This window comes from Pelecanus crispus, chromosome 8, assembly GCF_030463565.1.
Source record: "Pelecanus crispus isolate bPelCri1 chromosome 8, bPelCri1.pri, whole genome shotgun sequence".
Taxonomy (NCBI): Eukaryota; Metazoa; Chordata; class Aves; order Pelecaniformes; family Pelecanidae; genus Pelecanus; species Pelecanus crispus.
Genome location: NC_134650.1, coordinates 27,414,894 through 27,433,193, shown reverse-complemented (window position 1 = coordinate 27,433,193; position 18,300 = coordinate 27,414,894). Strand labels below are relative to the sequence as shown.

The 18,300-nt window shown below is 46.7% G+C and overlaps 1 protein-coding gene across 5 annotated transcripts in view; it reads left to right on the top strand.

Moving 5' to 3' along the window:
* Positions 1-18,300, top strand: part of GNAO1 (G protein subunit alpha o1) — a 138,160-nt gene that overhangs the window by 66,794 nt on the left and 53,066 nt on the right. For 2 of the 5 annotated variants that reach the window (XM_075715887.1, XM_075715884.1), the window contains exon 4: positions 8,362-8,368. The exons of 2 other annotated variants lie outside the window; for them this stretch is intronic. In XM_075715887.1, coding sequence (XP_075572002.1) covers positions 8,362-8,368 — 7 coding nt within the window. Of the gene's footprint in view, positions 1-8,361; positions 8,369-15,150; positions 15,176-18,300 lie in introns of all 5 variants that reach the window. One more of the 5 variants, XM_075715888.1, reaches the window with a different exon arrangement.

The window sequence follows — 18,300 nt, the reverse complement described above, 5'->3', positions numbered from 1 at the left end:
CAAACCCTATTATATGCATCAGACAGCACCAGCACACCGTGCAGTTATAAGCCCTTTTCTGTAAGAAGCTGTAGGGTGTCATCTGGGATCAGGAAGAATTAGTCCAGCAAGGTCGTGGAGCCAGAAGAATCAGATTTCCCTTCATACTGATTATGCAGTTCCTTGTTCAGACCAAGAGTTACTGATCAGATTGCTACACTCAACACCGTGAAGGAGGTTTAATAGTGCCAGAACAGTTTCCAGTGAACTGTTTGTCCCTATCCCACTCACCAGCACTGAACTATGTTCTTCTCTTGGATGTTCTAGCAGAGGGGTGATTATCCACAGGCTAAAGATTGGGATCTTCTCAGGTGGGCAGGGGCGATGCTGACTTTGCTCTATTTCTTCCTCACTGAACCAGACAGCTCCTCTTCTCTGGGGCAGGAGCTGGGGGAAGTATTGGTGCTTCCTTCCAAGGTGAGTGTCGGGCAAGCTTCACTCAAGCACCCTCTTCGTCAGCCGAAGTCCAGGCACGCCACAGGGAGACACCAACTTAATTTCTGTTTCCTCTCAGTTGGCCTGGAAGAGGAGGCTGCTAATGAAAAGTGCCTATTAATGCTTGCAGTAAAGGTGTTAGCTCTGAGAGATTAAATTCTTCCAAAGCCACACAGACCCAGCCCTTGGCCTGTAGTGTGGGTTACTGTAATACGGGGTTTGAACTGGGCATCAGGACGTTGTGTGAAACGATTAGATGAACTGCCAGCACCTTGGTGAACACAGACAAAATTACAGCTATAAATCCAGGGCATCTGAAGCAGTGTCTAGCACCTAAATCTGGATAGACATATTCTAGAAGCAGTCAGAAATAAAGCACTTGATGTGCAGAAGGGAAGGACGTCCAATTTCACTTGCAGGACCACCAGCAAAGCTTCTCAGATGGTTGTTTCCAGCTCTTACAGGAAAGAAAGAGGTAGTAGGTTCTACTTGAATGCTAAACAGATTATCAAGTAGTGGAGTGATGAAAGTAGCATCTCCGTAACTGTAAAAGGTTGTTCTAAAGGTCAGATCTGCATGTGCTCTCCTAGCTCTGTGAATAGCTATTCCTTTCATCCACAAGTTGAGCTTTTGACTGGGACAGGCTGAAATAAACAGGGCTAAAGCTGTCCCATCCATTATCACTGGGAATGGCTTGTCTCCAAGAGCAGTCTCTGCCTCTGCACATACGACACACAATGTGGCAGGGAGCAACCCAAGAGGGCAGATGGCTCACGTGGGCCATCCTCACTCACTACTGGGCCTTCATCCCCGGGCTTCAAAATGCCGCAGTGCCCCTCTGCGGAGAGACAGGGATGCCATTGCACTCACTGCCAACGCACCCTGAGCACACCTCCTGGTCAACACCCCTCTGAAAGCGTGGGCAGAAGCCAGAAGCCTTTTGTTCTGTATACACTGCCCAAGGCTATTTATGTGGAGTTAGGCTTCCTTTTTCACCCCCTAAAGTGAGAGGTCAGGAAAGAAACCCTGGCAGTCCTGCCTGTATGTTTTCTCTCTCGCATACCAAGTCAAAACAGAAGGGTCTTGCAGCCCTAATGGCACAGACGGACAGACTGACAGGGCCACTCTGCACAGAGGGGGCAGACGAGGCTCTGATGTTTTTGCTACCTGAGTTCCTGGGGGTAACACAACCCTGCTCTTCCCATGCTTTTATTGATGTCCTTCTGTTGCCATGGCAATGAGGCGCTTTAATTAGCAAATAAGAAACAAAATTAAAACCAAAGGAGTTTATTAAATGTTAAACCAAGTTGGTGTGTCTCACAGAAGTGCCCCCAGGGCACCGAGACCGGAGCACAGTGACTCTCAGGGCGTTCATTCGGGAGCTGCACTGCTCCAGCAAATAGAAAGCAGTGCCAGAGGGGAAGGGGACAGGTCCTCTGAGTCTGCATGTTGCCATCATGTCTCCAAAGGAGCCATCCTGCCTTCTTCACATATCAGGCCAGGCCCTGAGATACCTATCTCAGCAAAGTCATTCCTACATCCACATGTAGGTGGAGGAAGGCAGATATCTCTGCAGCCTGTGCTAACCCCCTGCAGCCTACACAATGAGGTCCTGCTGCTACGACCATCTCCATGTGCCCCACAAGGAAAGTCCTCAAGCAGGTGGTGGAGCCATGCCCATTATGAACTGAGCATCTGGTCCAGGAACCCTCTGTATCAGCAACACTATCTGCCAGGCTGATATCGGTGAAGTAGTCTGGGAGATGATCTCTCAGTGAAAGTAGCTCATCTTCAACCAGAAACTTTTAAAATGTTGTCAGTGACCCCTTAGTCTGTGGCCAGAAGAAAACATAAGCTGAAAGACTTAATTCTTGCTTGTGGAACTAGAGAAACTGATCTTTGCTATCCTGGGAAACAGCGGTCCAGGGTTTGAGGCTGGAAGACCTTAAAGTGCTCTGGTTTCTGGTGAGAGCTGATCCTGTAATACTCTTTTACATCACCAGATATCAAGAAGCAACTTTTTGTTGGTCTATCCAGCTGTCCTATTTATAACCAGCTTATGTATTATAAAAAATGTATAATTCACATGCTTTCTAATTAGATGTTGTAACTACAATCCTATTTCATGCCTCTCTAATTTGCTCCATCACAGTATTTTAAAGTTCTGTATTAACTATATCATGCAGGACAAACTCTTCAAGGGTTTGAAACCAGCAATTATGTGCTGCTTTGATTTGTACGTAAAGCTGATGTGAGCTCACATGGCAACATCACATCATGACATCTGAAAACATAGGATTAACAGACACTGTTAAAGCTTTGTCCAAAGTCATGGGTCACTTAGTCTGAAGTATGGCAACTCAGAGCAAGCTTGCCAGGCTAGAAAAGATTTTGCAATCCCAGTCACTTCTGACCTTTCCAAAAGGACTGAATTTTCAAGAGTCCATATTTGGTAGATCTCCAGAGCAATCTACATCTAAGTTTGTGGCTGACATTCAAATCTCTAAAAATGGAAATGGGCCTTCGCCACTTGAACTTGAAGATTATTCATTATAGAGAGAAAGATCTTGGGAGTAACTGGGCTAATGTGGTTAAGCAAACATGACTGGATTAGCAAAGGGCAGTTTTAGACATTACCCATTAACATACTGGCATGTTCAATAGCAGAAGAGGTGATTCTGTATGTTATTATAAGTAAGTATGTGCATACCACTGCTCACCTTGTTTGTGCAGATCAGATACCCAATTTGACTCATTAAGAGACTCCTTAGGAGGTGTGAACACCAAAGATTTGCTAAATGCGCTGGCAAAATCAGCTGTAGAAAGTTTTCCCGTGCATGTTTTAACCTTGGTGCTCTGGTATGCTTTTTGCAAGTGTTTATTAGAAAGAGAAAAAAGAAACAAACACATTTCCCTGGTATTCATAGAGTGAAAAAACACAGTAAGACTGTAGAGTCCCTGTGATATTTTCAAGGAGCTGTTCTCAGTTATCTGTTTAGCTTAGGAGCTCCAATTTGGGAAGAACAGTTTCTAAAAGTGCTCTATATCTGCCTTTGCCTCCACCTCTATCTTAAAGACCGAAACCTTTGAAATCCTGCAGATGTTTGTTAACACAGCAGAATCGGTCTTGCCAAGCTTCTGCATTAAAGAGAGTAGCAGCCCTAGGTTAAGGCCTTCCTTAGCTGAGCTGCTGGAAGAGAAGAAAACAGTGAGAAGTTGCCAGGGGATCATCTCTCCCTCTACCCCCTCTTCCTCCAGCCCTCCCTGCTCCAGCCACGCCAGGCACAAGCATCCCCGCACAGAGGGCAGATCCGCAACATGTGCACATCCAGCTCCATTGAAGTCAATCTGGCCCCAAGGCTTGTTTTGCTATTTTACAACAGAACAAATAGAGCAACATTTCATAACGTCCTAATGAGGCACATTGAAGAACGCCCAGGAGACAGAGACAATATCAGTGTTCCTTGGCACAGAGAGAAAATCAAAGTCATTTGTTTGTTATCTGAAATGTCGATCTCTGTTCCTTTCAGTGGTGGGCAGACATTTTTATAGTGTAGGTTCCTGGAAATACTCAGATGTCACTGTTAGTGCGTTCCACAAGAGCACTATTTATTTTCAGATATACCCATAAAAACTGAGACTGAAGCAAGGAAATATTCAAAGCCATTATAGGGTTATTAAGCTTTAAGTAGCGCTTTGCACCCTCTATGGCCCCAAAAGACCTAACACTTGTGGATCCATTCTTCTTCCCATTGAATGGGAATTATATCATTGACTTGAGAAAGCCCTAGTAAGAGCGGAGTCTTTGCCCACTAAATCGCCCAGGGTGGAACCCAGCAGCACCCCAAGGGTGCAACCCAGCAGCACCCCAGCAGAGTTCGAACTGAAAAGACTCCAGCTGCATCTGGCCAGAACATTAAAGAAACCCCATCTATCCTGTAAGAGTGAGTGTTTGGGAGCAGTTGTTCTCGGTCTCTGCTTTGTATGTCAGAATTAAAACGAGTGCCATGAAGAGACATCACTGCAGCCATGCACATCCCACTGCATTACAATACAAGACAGCTCATGAGCGTGGGATCTGCCAGTGTCAGCCCCTTCCCGGGTGCCAGCAGGGTCCAAGTCCGACAGCCAAGGCCAGCTCTCTGAGCACTGTGATCACCCTCTCGCCTGTAGAAAAGGCAGCGGTACCTCTGTGTCGTGACAGCTGCTAAAGCCTCACCTACGATCCTGATGGTGCCTTTATAGAACATGCTGTTCATTCTCTCAAGCTTGCTGCTTTTTTTAAAGTTTCGACACTTGTTAAACATCTTCCACTTCTCTAGCCTTGGTAACCAGAAGACATATCCCAAAAGCAAAAATACCAGTATCAAAATACCTTTGGAGTCTGCCTCAGGCTTGTGCTGGGACAGGGACTAGAACCAGTGTTAGATGCATTTGCTGGGGGCAGCTGACAGCAGGTGACCTCAGATGAATCACTTCAGGTTGGGGCTCACAAGGCTCTTGAGAGCTGTCCCTTAAGAAAGCGGCAGAGACAGACTGGGCTCCATGTCCTCGCCCATGCTGGCGAAGGACTATTTGTCAGCCTGGTGTAGCTGTGGTTACAGGTGATAATGGGAGAGTTTGCTGCAGTGCAAGTCTCAAAGGAGACGTTCTGCCGGATGGGCACATCCAGGTAGGCTGATCAGAGGGAAGAGTCAAAAGCCAGGGAAGGTGAGCCGGGATGATTTGTTCCTCAGAATGACTGAAAACGTCCTCTTTAGACCCCTGAACAGTAAAGGTTGCTGTAATATTAAGAAGCCAGGCAATTGGAAGGTATTGTCCCATTAAAGGAAGTACATCTCCTGCAAAAAGTGTTTCCTGAGGAAGCAATGCTGTTCTACTAAGGTTGACCTTGACAGAGATTCTCAGTTGGATCTAGGAAGCAAGCATGTTAATAAACTCACTGCCGAGCAATTTAATGTTATTCTGTACACTCTACTCACTCTGGAAGCCAAATTAAGCATAAGAGAACAATGAGTTTTTGCTTATTTAATAACATTTTTTCTGAATGTCACTATTTAAAAAAAACCCAGCATATTAAATAGATCCCCACCCCTCATCCCCCAAGCCAAAATTATGTCAACTAGATCAGATATGTTCATTGTGGTTTCTCCAGTTAAAAAGCTATCATCCATCAGGATTGTAATCATCCATCCATCAGGACTGTATCAGCCATCCAGCTTGCAAAAAACGAACGCTCTTCTGTTATTTTTGAGGACACACAGGCTGTTCCACAAGATCGGCTCGTGCCCACTGTTTCAGAATGCCTCTGCAAGAGATTGAAAAAAGGAGAAGAGTGGTTAAAAAAGGCAATTCAGACATTAACAATGTCATGGCAACAGCAAATTAAAGCCTCAAAAGCACAGCTTAGCTCACTAAAGGTTTAGGGAGTCACTTCACTGCAGGACTGAATGAAATATTCAGCACATAAAAGAGGTCCCCAAATGTTTTTTGTATTTGTGATAATGACGCCAAGCTGACTGCTATTTATGTATATTTTTGCTAACCATGGATTTTTTTTCCCTGCAAAAGATTTTAAAATAGTATACTTGTCAGGTAAATGTGTGTCTATTTTGATTCTTGGGGAGCTTTGGCATTTGCAAGCGTAATCATAAACATCAAATTCTGCTCATGCGGAAAGCTACTGTTGTAACGAAAATTGATAGAGGGAGAAATTGAGCATTTTGGGAAAAGTTACCCAGCGAGAGATTTTGTACGTTGAGTAAGATGATCTAACATGAGGTGACAGCCTGACCCGTAACCAATAGTGAGGTATGCAATCTCAAATTCTGTGTTCTCACCTAATGCTATGCATGTGTGCAAGCAGACAATAAACCTCCTTTGCTGTTCTTTCCCCCCACTGTCCTATAGCTTCTCTTCTAGGTTTCTCAGCCTTTTTCTTCCCAATGAGGTCAATCATGTCGAGCTGTCCAAGTATCCAGTGGCCATTCCCACCTCCTATAAGCTTTGCATGCCTGATCTTTAATTCAAGCTCCATTCTAGTGCTTAGTCTAGTGGTTATATTAGCTACCCATGGCTGATACCAGTAATGGGATGGGATCAGGGGGGAAAAAACTGCATTGTGAAAAATATCTTCTAGTTTTAATTTGGGCTTATGCCAGGCTGGCGGGGAGAGAAGAACTCCAGCAGAGTATGTTCCTTACACTAAAGAGGACTCATAAGTGAGACAGTACTCAACTCTAATTTGTCTTGTTTGTATCCTTCTTTCTACCTTTTGTCCTCCACACCTCACAACTTTTACCCTTCCCTTTTGGCATTGCTATACTAGCTTGGGAACTTGAAGCAAGGTTTGAAAGACCTTGGGACTTTCTGTCCGTGTAAGTGGTCTCTCGTGGAGCACTCCGTGCTGGTGGTCTACAAGGGTCACTGCTAGTGTTTTCACATTCATCTGTCTGATACTGGATGGGAAAGTCTCTGAGCTTCTGAGGCTGTTGCAGTATTTGCCCATTCAATTGTCACATCCTGAGATTCTCCTGTCTTTGAAGATGCCAGGTGTCTTTTAGACACCTTTAGTGTCTAAAAAAAAAAAGAGACACCTTTTAGTGTCTCTACTTCCCATTAATCCTCTAAACTCTTTCAAGTCATTTTTCACAGTGCTGGAATCTTCTGGTTTTGAACCTGACCTTAAAGTGAAATTTTATATAGTGCTTACACACACACACACCCCCCAAGTTATAGGGTTAGGTCAGTTTGGAGACGTGAACTTTCCCCGTGTTTCAGACCAAGTTCTGCCTCCCAGTGACTCAGTACCAACAAGTCTTCAAGTCTCATGCCGTTGATACACAAGCATCAGAAAGAAAGCAGCCTAGCAGACCTTGAAAGTTACAAGCTTTAATGGTTTGCTGTCTGGGAGCTTCTGATACCTGGATCCAAATCCACTATCCTCCGTACCGCTGGAGGGGCTAGGAAGCACTTAGGGTTTGAATTAATCAGTACCAGAGCTGCCACTGAGCGAGGGTGGAAGCTTTTAGTGTTTTGTGCAATTAAGCTTAAGTGAGATAAAGAGGGCTTTCAGCCTGTAACAACACCTTAAGTTGGGGCACAGTAGAGTTCAAAGTCTGCTGTTCCTTGCACGCTCCCTGTAGCACTTACTGTTGGCACCGTCGTGGGAATTGTCTGGAGGGGGTTTTGGCTAGGTCTGGCCAGTGGGTTGCTGAACAGCCTTAGGCCGGCAAGACAGCTTTGCGTTTCCAGAAGGTGAGCAGGGAAATTGCACATACACAAAGCAAGATCTGAATACTGTAACTAAGAGCAAAAACTTAGCTGCAAAGAGAAATAAAAAGTGTTCAGAAGTCAAAGTACAAGGAGTTCCCAAGGGTCCAGCCTCCAGTTTACAGTACAGTTTGCCATTTTCCTCTTCTTTAGGAACTTTAAAAAAAGCAATACTAGGGCTTAGGTTTCACGCTTCCCGGGTTTCCCTCTCCTCCCCATCTGACCTCCTGACTGCTCTCAGTTACAGGAACCCTAAAACCAGAAGTACCTCCTACATTGATGCAATGCCCAAGCAGTTGGGCCAGAGCCCATAAAAGCCTTTATTGTGAAGGTGATAGAGATTATTTCTCTCCCAAAGAAAAGTGTCTTAAGATTTAGTTTCTTAGTCTAAAAGCCATGACCTGGGTCCCACTCTGCTTTGGGAGAGCGCACAAAGCTGCCTGCAGACAAACAGCTGGCTGGAGAAGAGCGGTCTGGTTGCAGGCAGAATTGACTGGGGGCAGATAGCTTGGGTAACCCTTATAAAATGGGCATTTTTTCCTCTCCAGATTTAGAGAGGTGACTATTTTGAAGGATCTATTGCATGCAGATAGTCTAAAAGAGTTAGAAGAGAAGGATGATGGTGAAGGGAAAGACAGAAAACATCAGCTGTATCCCTCCAACTTTTAACTTGGTTGCCTATCAACAGCTCCATCTTAAAGAAAATAACTGCTGTCAGGAGCTTCAGAGCCCCTCTGTACTTGCTAATCTCCTATTACTGCTTGTCAGAAGCCCCTTAAAGCAGTGTATGGATTTTCTAACAGAAGGCCTAATTGCTACATTTGAACATGACTTATCCTCTCGAGCCCTTGAGTTATCTGAGACAGTGAGAGAGAGATGTACCCTGAGCTTTCCCCTGCATCTGCTCAGCTCTCCAACATCCTGCACTCCTCAATCCCCAGAGCAAAAACCCTTCTGGTGCACTGGTCTCTCCATTTATGTGGCTCTGCTAACCATCATTAGCACATGAGTAGTACTGGCAGTGTAATCACCTGAAGAAGAGTTCCCTGATAAGGCTGGGCCCAGAATATTTGAAGGAGCATCTTTAGGCAGAGACTAGCACAGGGGCTGCTCCCCAGCCTGCCTGCCTGATGTGCACTCGCCCACAGATGCGATTCCTAAATCCCACCCTCTCTGTCCAGCTTGCTTGTGCTGGTACGGGAAATATCTGTCAGTTTTGTTAACCCTTGTTCACGTTCACGCCTTTCCCATTGCTGTGCCTTCCAATAAACCTGCAGGGTGCTGGAAAGTGGGTTTGGTGCTTTGTTTTTATGTGAGGCATGTATTTGCATGAGGCTCAGGCAGCCTTTGTTCCTGGGTGCGTGTGCCCCGTGGAGATGCACCCAGTTGTGCTCCCCTGTGCATGCACTACCTGGTAGCTTAGGAGAGTTTATCTTTATCATGCTCCCCAGGAATATATCAGGAATGAATGCGACTTAGGCCATCACAGCAGTATGTTCCCCTGACATTTTCTTGGAAAAGCATGGTTGCTGTGTGAACTGCATGGGGGAAGAGCTGGCTCTGGGTACTGATACATCCCTGGTGCTGCCCAGGGTGCGATGTTACACATATCACTCTGGAAAGTAATGTGCTGTTGGGAGCACCTTTTCCCTCCACCACTTGTTCGTCATTGCCTCCAAACCACCTACTTGTCCATAGCTTTCCCCTACCTTTTGAAACTTCCTGTCAGGCTAGGTTTCTATCGGTGCTTTCAAGAAAGGCTGTGGATGTCATCTACCTCGACTTTAGCAAAGCTTTTGACACCGTCTCGCATAATATCCTCCTCGGGAAGCTGGCAGCTCACGGCTTAGACAGGCATACTCTTCGCTGGGTAAAGAACTGGTTGGGTGGCCGAGCCCAGAGAGTAGTGATAAATGGTGTTAAGTCCAGTTGGCGGCCGGTCACGAGCGGTGTTCCCCAGGGCTCTGTTTTAGGGCCAGTCTTGTTCAATATCTTTATCAATGATCTGGATGAGGGGATCGAGTGCACCCTCAGTAAGTTTGCAGACGACACCAAACTGGGTGGGAGTGTCGATCTGCTCGAGGGTAGGATGGCCCTGCAGAGGGACCTGGACAGGCTGGACCGATGGGCCGTGGCCAACTGTATGAGGTTCAACAAGGCCAAGTGCCGGGTCCTGCACTTCGGTCACAACAACCCCATGCAACGCTACAGGCTTGGGGAGGAGTGGCTGGAAAGCTGCCTGGCCGAAAAGGACCTGGGGGTGTTAGTAGATAGCCGGCTGAACATGAGCCAGCAGTGTGCCCAGGTGGCCAAGAAGGCCAACAGCATCCTGGCTTGTATCAGGAATGCTGTGGCCAGCAGGAGCAGGGAGGTGATTGTCCCCCTGTACTCGGCGCTGGTGAGGCCGCACCTGGAATACTGTGTCCAGTTTTGGGCCCCTCACTACAAGAAAGACATTGAGGTGCTGGAGCGTGTCCAGAGAAGGGCAACGAAGCTGGTGAAGGGTCTGGAGAACAAGTCTTATGAGGAGCGGCTGAGGGAACTGGGGTTGTTTAGCCTGGAAAAGAGGAGGCTGAGGGGAGACCTTATCGCTCTCTACAACTACCTGAAAGGAGGTTGTGGTGAGGTGGGTGTTGGTCTCTTCTCCCAAGTAGCTAGCGATAGGACAAGAGGAAATGGGCTTAAGCTGCGCCAGGGGAGGTTTAGACTGGAAATTAGGAAAAATTTCTTTACGGAAAGGGTGGTCAGGCATTGGAACAGGCTGCCCAGAGAGGTGGTGGAGTCACCATCCCTGGAGGCGTTTAAAAAACGGGTAGATGTGGCACTTTGGGATATGGTTTAGTCTGGTCTACCCTTGATTAGTCTAGAGTGGGCTTGGTAGTGTAGGTTAATGGTTGGACTGGATGATCTTAAAGGTCTTTTCCAACCTAGATGATTCTATGATTCTATGATTCTATTCTAAGAAGGGGCCACCAACCTTGCTGTTACCCCACATATGTCTCAGAGCTACACAAGCACCCCTTCCCTCCCACAGTGCCCAGCACCAGCAGTGGCCAGGGGACCTAAGCAGCCCAAGTTCTCCTGGCCTTACACCTTGGCTCTCCCGCTTTGAGGATGCTGTGGACTGTTAAGCCACTATGGAGCCTTTTCATTTTGCTCATCCCACACTTGAAATGCAGTGGATGGAGAAGGCATGAGGAAAGGTGAGCATGTTTTCTTTCCAGTGACTTGCTAGGTAGCATCACCATTGCAATACCAAAGGATGAAGCTGGGAATTGCTTCCTATCCCCACAGCAAAACCACACAGGTGCTATGCTTGGTCCTTCAGCATGAGGGCAAGAGTACCTGAGATACTTGTTGCTACTTAAATACATGCTATCAGCAAAAGCTGCCTGATGGATCATTTAGTACAGAATTTCTGGTCTTCTTAGCAGAAGCAGTTACCTATAGGTTTATGGGTCTGCAGATGAATGTGTCCACAATCTCTGTAAGCCTTTAACTTTGACATGGTCATTTTGCATGGGGTGGGAATGACCACCAAGTCCAGCAGCAGCAAGTAGCACTTGCAGCTGGAGGTAGTCGGTTTCATGGTCTTCTGTCACTGTTCAAGGATAAACTTTCCTTCTTCTTGCTGTCTGACACGAACACACTCTGAATGATGGGACAGGAATCATCGAAACAAATCAGAGCCATTTTTTCCTGCACATCCAAGTGAATGAATTTTAAAACAACTCCCCTTCCCCTAGATGGAAGGAGCTGAGCTAATGCCAGCACATGCACTCTACCCAATTTTATTTATTTCCCTGGAAGTAATTTTCTGTCTAAAAATGCAGCTTTCTCAAAATCTCACAGTTCTGGGGGAAAGTGGTTCTGCTGGAATTCTTGACAGTGAAAACATGAACAGAACAGTTTGAATATCTTAGTTTTTGCTACATAGCAATAGCAATGCTTAGTTGATAAGTGGAAGTGAGAGGAAAATTAAAATGAAAGGAAAAAAATTAAAGGAGGATATTTTGTCATTACTCTAATGTAAACATTTGATACTGCTTAAGTGAGAGAACTTAATACTGTCTAAACGTGGCATGGAGAGAACAACCTGCCAAAATCTGTTGGCACATTTGTTTTGCAAAAACAAATGTAACTTCTTGTCATGGCACAGAGGAGAAACCCCAGCATCCAGCTGGCTCTGACGGACACGGGATTGGCAAAGCCGAATAGACATCTAGTGTCAAAAAAGAAAAAAAGAAGCCTGAATTAGTATGAACATAATCTCTCCATCTGCACCTAAACTGATGAGAGTGATGAGTGATCACCTTCTTTGCAAGTGTTCACTACAGTTCCTTGAAGAGGCTGGTGGCACCTTAGCCAGGCGCCCACAGTAGGTAGTGTGAAAACAGCCCCTGCGCCCCTCCTCTGCAGGGGGGAGTCCTGGACGCAGTTTGTGGTTGGTGCTGCTTGTTTCTCCCAGGAAAGCAGACTCTTCATCTGGCACTTGAGCCTCTTGGACGGGCTGCAGGCTTGCTTCCTACCAAGCATCTGTCGCCTAGTCCTGCGGATGGGCACGCTCCAACCTTCTTCTCACACACTCCTGTTGCCTTAACTTGATGGAAGAAGGTATCACATAGGCACGGGAGCAGCGGAGGAGCAGGCTCACGGTCTCTGACTCTCCTCTCTTGTATGTTAGCATAAACAGGAGCAATTTCACCAAAGCCACTGGAGTTGCAAGCTGTGAGAGAGAAAAAGCAGGACCCCTCTATCTATATACTTCTCAGGGTTGGAGATGTTCACCTTCAGTTAGAGAGACGGGGGAACAAGAGGGGAAGGTGGAAAGTGTCAGTGAAGAGACAAGAAACATACTTGGGAGGAAAGAGAGAAAAATTAAACAAGGACTGAAAGCAGGCATTTATTGTACTTCTGGAAACGCTTCTGAGCTTGAAAGCATCTGAAGTACGGGGAAAAACTGAGTGTTGCTGTCATGGTCCCAGGAGAGAGGGGGGCAGTTCTTAAAGTATGTGAACTTCAGAGAAATGCAGTCATCTGTTACGGCTATGAGGCCTCTATTTTATTTTATTTTTAATTAAAAGGATGTTTTGAATTTTTCCCACTAGCTGTTTCATTTTATTCTCTGATCTAGTCAGAAATCAACTTCTAAGAAGGACTGGACCTGGAGAAAACGGGCTCAATGGGAAAACACTAATGAATCTCTGAAGTAAAGCTCTCTGTTGGAGGCATGGGACAAATACAGCACACAGGGACTTCAGCGCAGTGGAAACGTACCCGGTGGGGCACAAGACATCTCTGCAATGGGCGATTTACTCCCCAGTCCCTACTTGGGTACTTGGAAGATACCCTGAGTGTGTCTTCCAGGAAGGAAAAGCCTGGCATTTCTCTTCTGCATGAAATGCCGTCTGGTCAGTGGGGCCCGCTGGGAGCAGTGTACCTATGCTGAGACGTCAGTAGCTTTCCACTTCAGCTCCATGAACACGATTTCTGTGCATAACTGCCTGAGCATCTTTACTCTCTGAAGATCTCCGTGATTTCAGCCGCTTCCTTTGATGATATAAATAATACGGTCTATTCTTAGCTCTCCAGCACTATATTCAAATCTTTATCTAAATTCTGCAGAATTTTCCATTTCAGATGTTTGGGCTTCCAGAGGCAACCTGCTGCTTGTCCGATGCCTGGCATTATTCCTTTGATACATGATCAGAAAATTCAATTATCAGACCAATTACTGATTTTTTCTGAAATTTACAAGGAAAACATTAAAGTTTGATTAAGTGAGAATTCCCACTGGACTGATCAGCAACGAGACCAAAATTAAATTGTGCTTTTAATAGCTTTGCCATGTTGCAATGCATGAGGAGTATTTGAATGTGAAAACCCATTGCCAAAAATCAAAACTCTGAACACTAAGCAATGAAAGATGTATTTCACTCATCGTAAAAATGAATATGTGCTGCTCTAGTGCCAGAGCATGGCCAGGCTAAGTGGTGTCAAAGGTGTCTTTCCAGTGGCAGCACTGGGAGTGAGCGCTTCACATTAATTATACATGCAGCTGAACTTAAGTGGAAACAAGATGGGGTCCTAGCCCTTTGGTGTTACAAGGTGCTGAACGGCATCACGTGGAAGAGCAAAGCAACAGGGAAATAACCACTTCTTGTTTGGAGCTGGATCAACAGCAAAATGATACAGCATCGTCATCCCTTGGTAACCCAAGAGACCTGGGCTGCTCCAGGCATCAGTCTTAGATGCCTTGCACCAGAACTAGGAGGACGATGTCTATTGTGGGTGTCTCTGAAATGCAGGTGAGGGTTACTGGTTGTGAGGCACATGCACCTAAAAGACACTTTTACAGGGTATAAAGGTTTATCCCTTATAGCTAACTGTAGTATGAACCAAACTCATTATGGGCAGATAAACATCTGCCGAGTTATGCCCTCCCAAAGATCGGACTGACATCTTAAAATACAACACTTGCAAATTAACTCATTTGCTTCTGCAATTTGCAGGTGTAAAAGAGCAAATTCATTTTAAACATTTAGTTGGGGAACAGATGAATCAGTAAAGAATAAAGGACAGAGATGCAGATATATACAGTTGCATCACCAATTAAATGACTGAAAACGGCTTAGAAACTCAGATCTCTGTCCACTGCTGGTTTACAGGCTTAGTAAGACTGTGCAGTGCCTGTGCAAGGTCTCTCTTTGGACCTTGTGCCTTCTGTTTCCTTGCAGTACCCAGAACTACATTTCTTAACAGGGTTAAAGATGAGGATTTGGGTGCTTTCATGTACTGATGATGCAAAACCGTTTAGAGAAAGTAGGGAATTTACTAAAGGGGGGTTGAAATGTTTGAATTTGGTAAGAGACGTTAACTTCAGGGGAACACACGTCCTTCAGGAACCGTGAAGCTCTTGCCATTTGCCCTGTGGCAATCGGTGTCTGGGCATGGGAGCTATCATTCCCCCAATTTTCCCCGCACCCACAACATCACTCCATCTTCCAGCGTGACACCGAAGAGTAAGGAAAAGCACAAAAATGCCTTTTAACCTTCAGCCTTCATCAAATCAGAACTTCCTGACACGGTGCACTAATGCATAATGCATAAGCATTAGGGTGCTCCCACCTCTTCCTCGCGTGGAGGGGTTAATGAGTGGAACGAATTGTGTCGGGGGGGGGCCAGATTCCTTTGGAAAGCTCGTCTCCCCTTCCAGAGCCTCTGGCTTCATCTTTCTTATTAAGTAAACACACTTCAGAAATCTTTTGGAGTGTAAATAAGTCAGGGCAGCAGCAAGAAAGCAATTGCCAGTGAATAATTTGTAGAGCTGCTTGCAGCTGGCCCGTCCTCCTGGGGCCAGACCTGCTGGTTGGCAGTGCCCCGTTTATACCTTGTTGATCTCAGCACATAAGCTCCTTCATTTAAAGAGGTTTCCATGATCCCCACTCATTTTTTTCCTCCACCCTCCCTTTTTTTGAGCTGTAATAGCCAAGACGCTGTTGACTGCGAGTACTTCAAACAATAACCTTCTGAATGATTTAGCAACGCAGCTCCTTCAATAACAGGTTCCTCTTGGATGAAACACATTCATATTTATGTAGGACAGAGGTTTTGGAATGCTATTAAATTTACATGGTGAGCTGGCAGAGCAGCCATCTTCATCCAATATGGAGAGAGGGAAAAACAGCCTCTTCACAGCAGCAGAGAAATATTTACGAGCACAGAAAAATCCTGCCAGTGTTCATTACACCAGCTGGGGGATGAGAACAGTTAACATTAAAATGGAAAAGCTTATTAAATTACAAGTCCATCAGGCTAGCCTGGCAGGGTGGGATGGAGAGTTTGGTGGTGTAGGCTATGCATGGGCTTTTCTCACTTCTTTCACAAGCCCCTAATGTTGGAGGGGGTTTTGTGTGGCTTCTCACAAAAATGAAGAAGGAAGAAGAGGAAAAAACTTGCTGAGGTGCAGTGAGGGTGGGTAGAGATATCACATCACACAAACTCTGTTTTGGGGATGGATGGGCAGGTGAAAGTAGCATGACTAAGGGTGAGGAGAGGGGAATTCGCACTCCCATGGAGGAAGCAAAGCTCGGTCCAGTGCACAGAAGTCAGGCAGAGAAGGGGACCGGCACCTGACACCACAGCCCCAGAAGGCTGCTTGCTGCAGAACACGATGCCTTAGGAGTTTGTTATCCCTAACTCAGCAATGTGCAAAGCTTGCAGATGGATTTTGAAGGCAAGACCCACCAGACCCATGACAATAAACAGAAATCGGGTTGACACAACATTGCCCGCTGTAGACCATGAGCCCTTCGGCTGAGACTCTATAAGAAGGAGACAGAGTCATCTCTCGGAGCTTCAGCAGAGCATTAATTACAGATGCAGCCAGACGCTTCCTAGTCCAGCCAGAGAGGAGAAGAGTTTTGCATGGAGCTAAAGAATGAGCCAAAAGACAGGTGGCGTGGGGCCCTGCTGCAGCGCAGGGATGATGGGCTGTGATGGAGGGGAACATGGGCCCACAAGTAGCATGTCCCCACTTTACCTCCCGTGCCAGTGTTGGGAGCAGAGATGCTGGAAAGCTCTTGTGCCCCCTCTACATCACGTCGGGGCACAATCACGGAAGACACGGCACCTCGGTGTTTCAGTTTCAATATCAGGTAACCATGACAGTGGATTCAGCATGAGCGAAAGGTCCAACAGGAGCGGCTGTGCTGACTCCTCTGCAATACAGCACCAACGCAGTCACTGCCAACAACCAGCCCCGTGTGTATTTGCTGTGTCTGGGGCCGGGAGAGCACTGCGCTGCCCTCCAGCTCGTCCGGGTTCTCCCGCTCCATGGCACCATTCCCTGGCTCGCGAGCACTGGCAAGCCAGTGCATCAGCTATACCACCAGCCTGGTGTCATTTGAAATGGTGGTGCCGAGGGCTGCCCTCTCCTCCAGCGACTCGGGCCAAGCCAGCATCAGTGCACACAAGGACAGGTTGCTCAGGCAGGCTTTCCAGCGAGGAAGGAGAGTGTCAGAGGAGGGATGCAGGGCTGCCGAGCACACAGCATCCTTCCCCTCCTCGGAGCTGGCCTACTTTTCCCATCAGTGAGAGGGGCCCAGTGCTGGCAGGAGAGATGCAACCCCGAGCAGCTGAGCACCCACGACCTTTGAAGGGCCCATGACACTTTTTTACGAGAGCAGAGAGGCATTTACAGTGGTGCCATGGCTGACCTCCAAAGCGTGCAAATTACTTTTTGCCTCCTTAAATATTCTTTGCAGTGTCTGTGAGCTCTGGAAGTGCCAAAAGCGCTGGAGCAGCTCCAGCTGAAACAGATAACTTGATGTTATTCATTTGGCAAAGCAACCTTTTCACCTCCTGTCCTAAAATGTTACACGTGGTAACCAGGCTGTTCAATAGCCCCTGTCTTTAACCCCAGTGGCAGGTGCCTCCCAGCTGTTTGCACAGTGGTGGCTCCATGGTAAATAAGTACTTTGCACAAAGTTATTTGCGATCCAAAGCAGTACGGAAACATACGATCTCTTTATTAAACTCACTGGGCTGTAGGTGGCAAATAACTTCAGCAATTCCCAAATGGCCTCAGAACGTAGCGGCTGGAGAGAGGCAAATTAGTCATTTCATGCTCTAAATACTTAATGTCAGTGCTAAAAATGAAGAGATGGAAGAACGTCCTGGAGAAGTGGACCAGGATGCAGCCAAAAACAAACCCCATCCTCATCTGGTGTAAATCGGTGCGGAGCAGTAGCGGAGCTGGCACAGCAATGCCCATTTACACCCGCTGCCCGGCTGGTAACACAAGCATCACTGACCGAGCAGCATTACGGGAGAGCGACCCATACGATGCTTGAAATATTTATACTGAAAACCAACAGCCTCCTCTCATTTCTGACCAAGCAGAGTTTGAAATGGAGGCAAAAAAGATGACTTCAAACGCGCTGCCCGCTGATGGGCCCAGGGGATGTGAAAGGCACAGCGTGAGGCTTTTCTCCTCGGTGTGGGAAATAAGGAGGGGAGAGATAGGAAGCTGGCATTGCGGAAAGGAATTTAAAAAAAAAAATAAAGGACTAACAAGTACAGGCTGTGGTGTGCCTTGAGAAGGATCAATGCGGCAGCTTTCTGACGCGGGCTAACTGAGGCAGCAGTAATGCGGACTGGGAACGGTGGAGCCCGCGGCTCTCGCCCTGGGATGGGCAGAGCAGGAGCCGTTCGGAGCCGACCGGTCCAGCCGGCGGGCATTGTATCCGCGGGCTTTGAGCTGGGAATGGAGCCTGGCACCGGAGCTCTTTTATTCGTTTGATTAGCTCCTTTTCCTTTGGCAGCTGAAAGGAAGCTTGGCAGCACCAGGGCTTCGCATCTTGTTGAGCTGAATAGGAGGGAGCAGGGTTTTGGCAGGGACAAAAGAACATACCACTGCTCCATCAATGGCCTCGTTACTGAATGCTGTGGCTCGCAAGGAGCAGCAAAGAGCAATGGAGAGCTTTCTTCTGGTAGGCAAACATGGTTTGGAAATGCATTTCCAGCTTGACTTATTATTCTGAAGATAGAAGC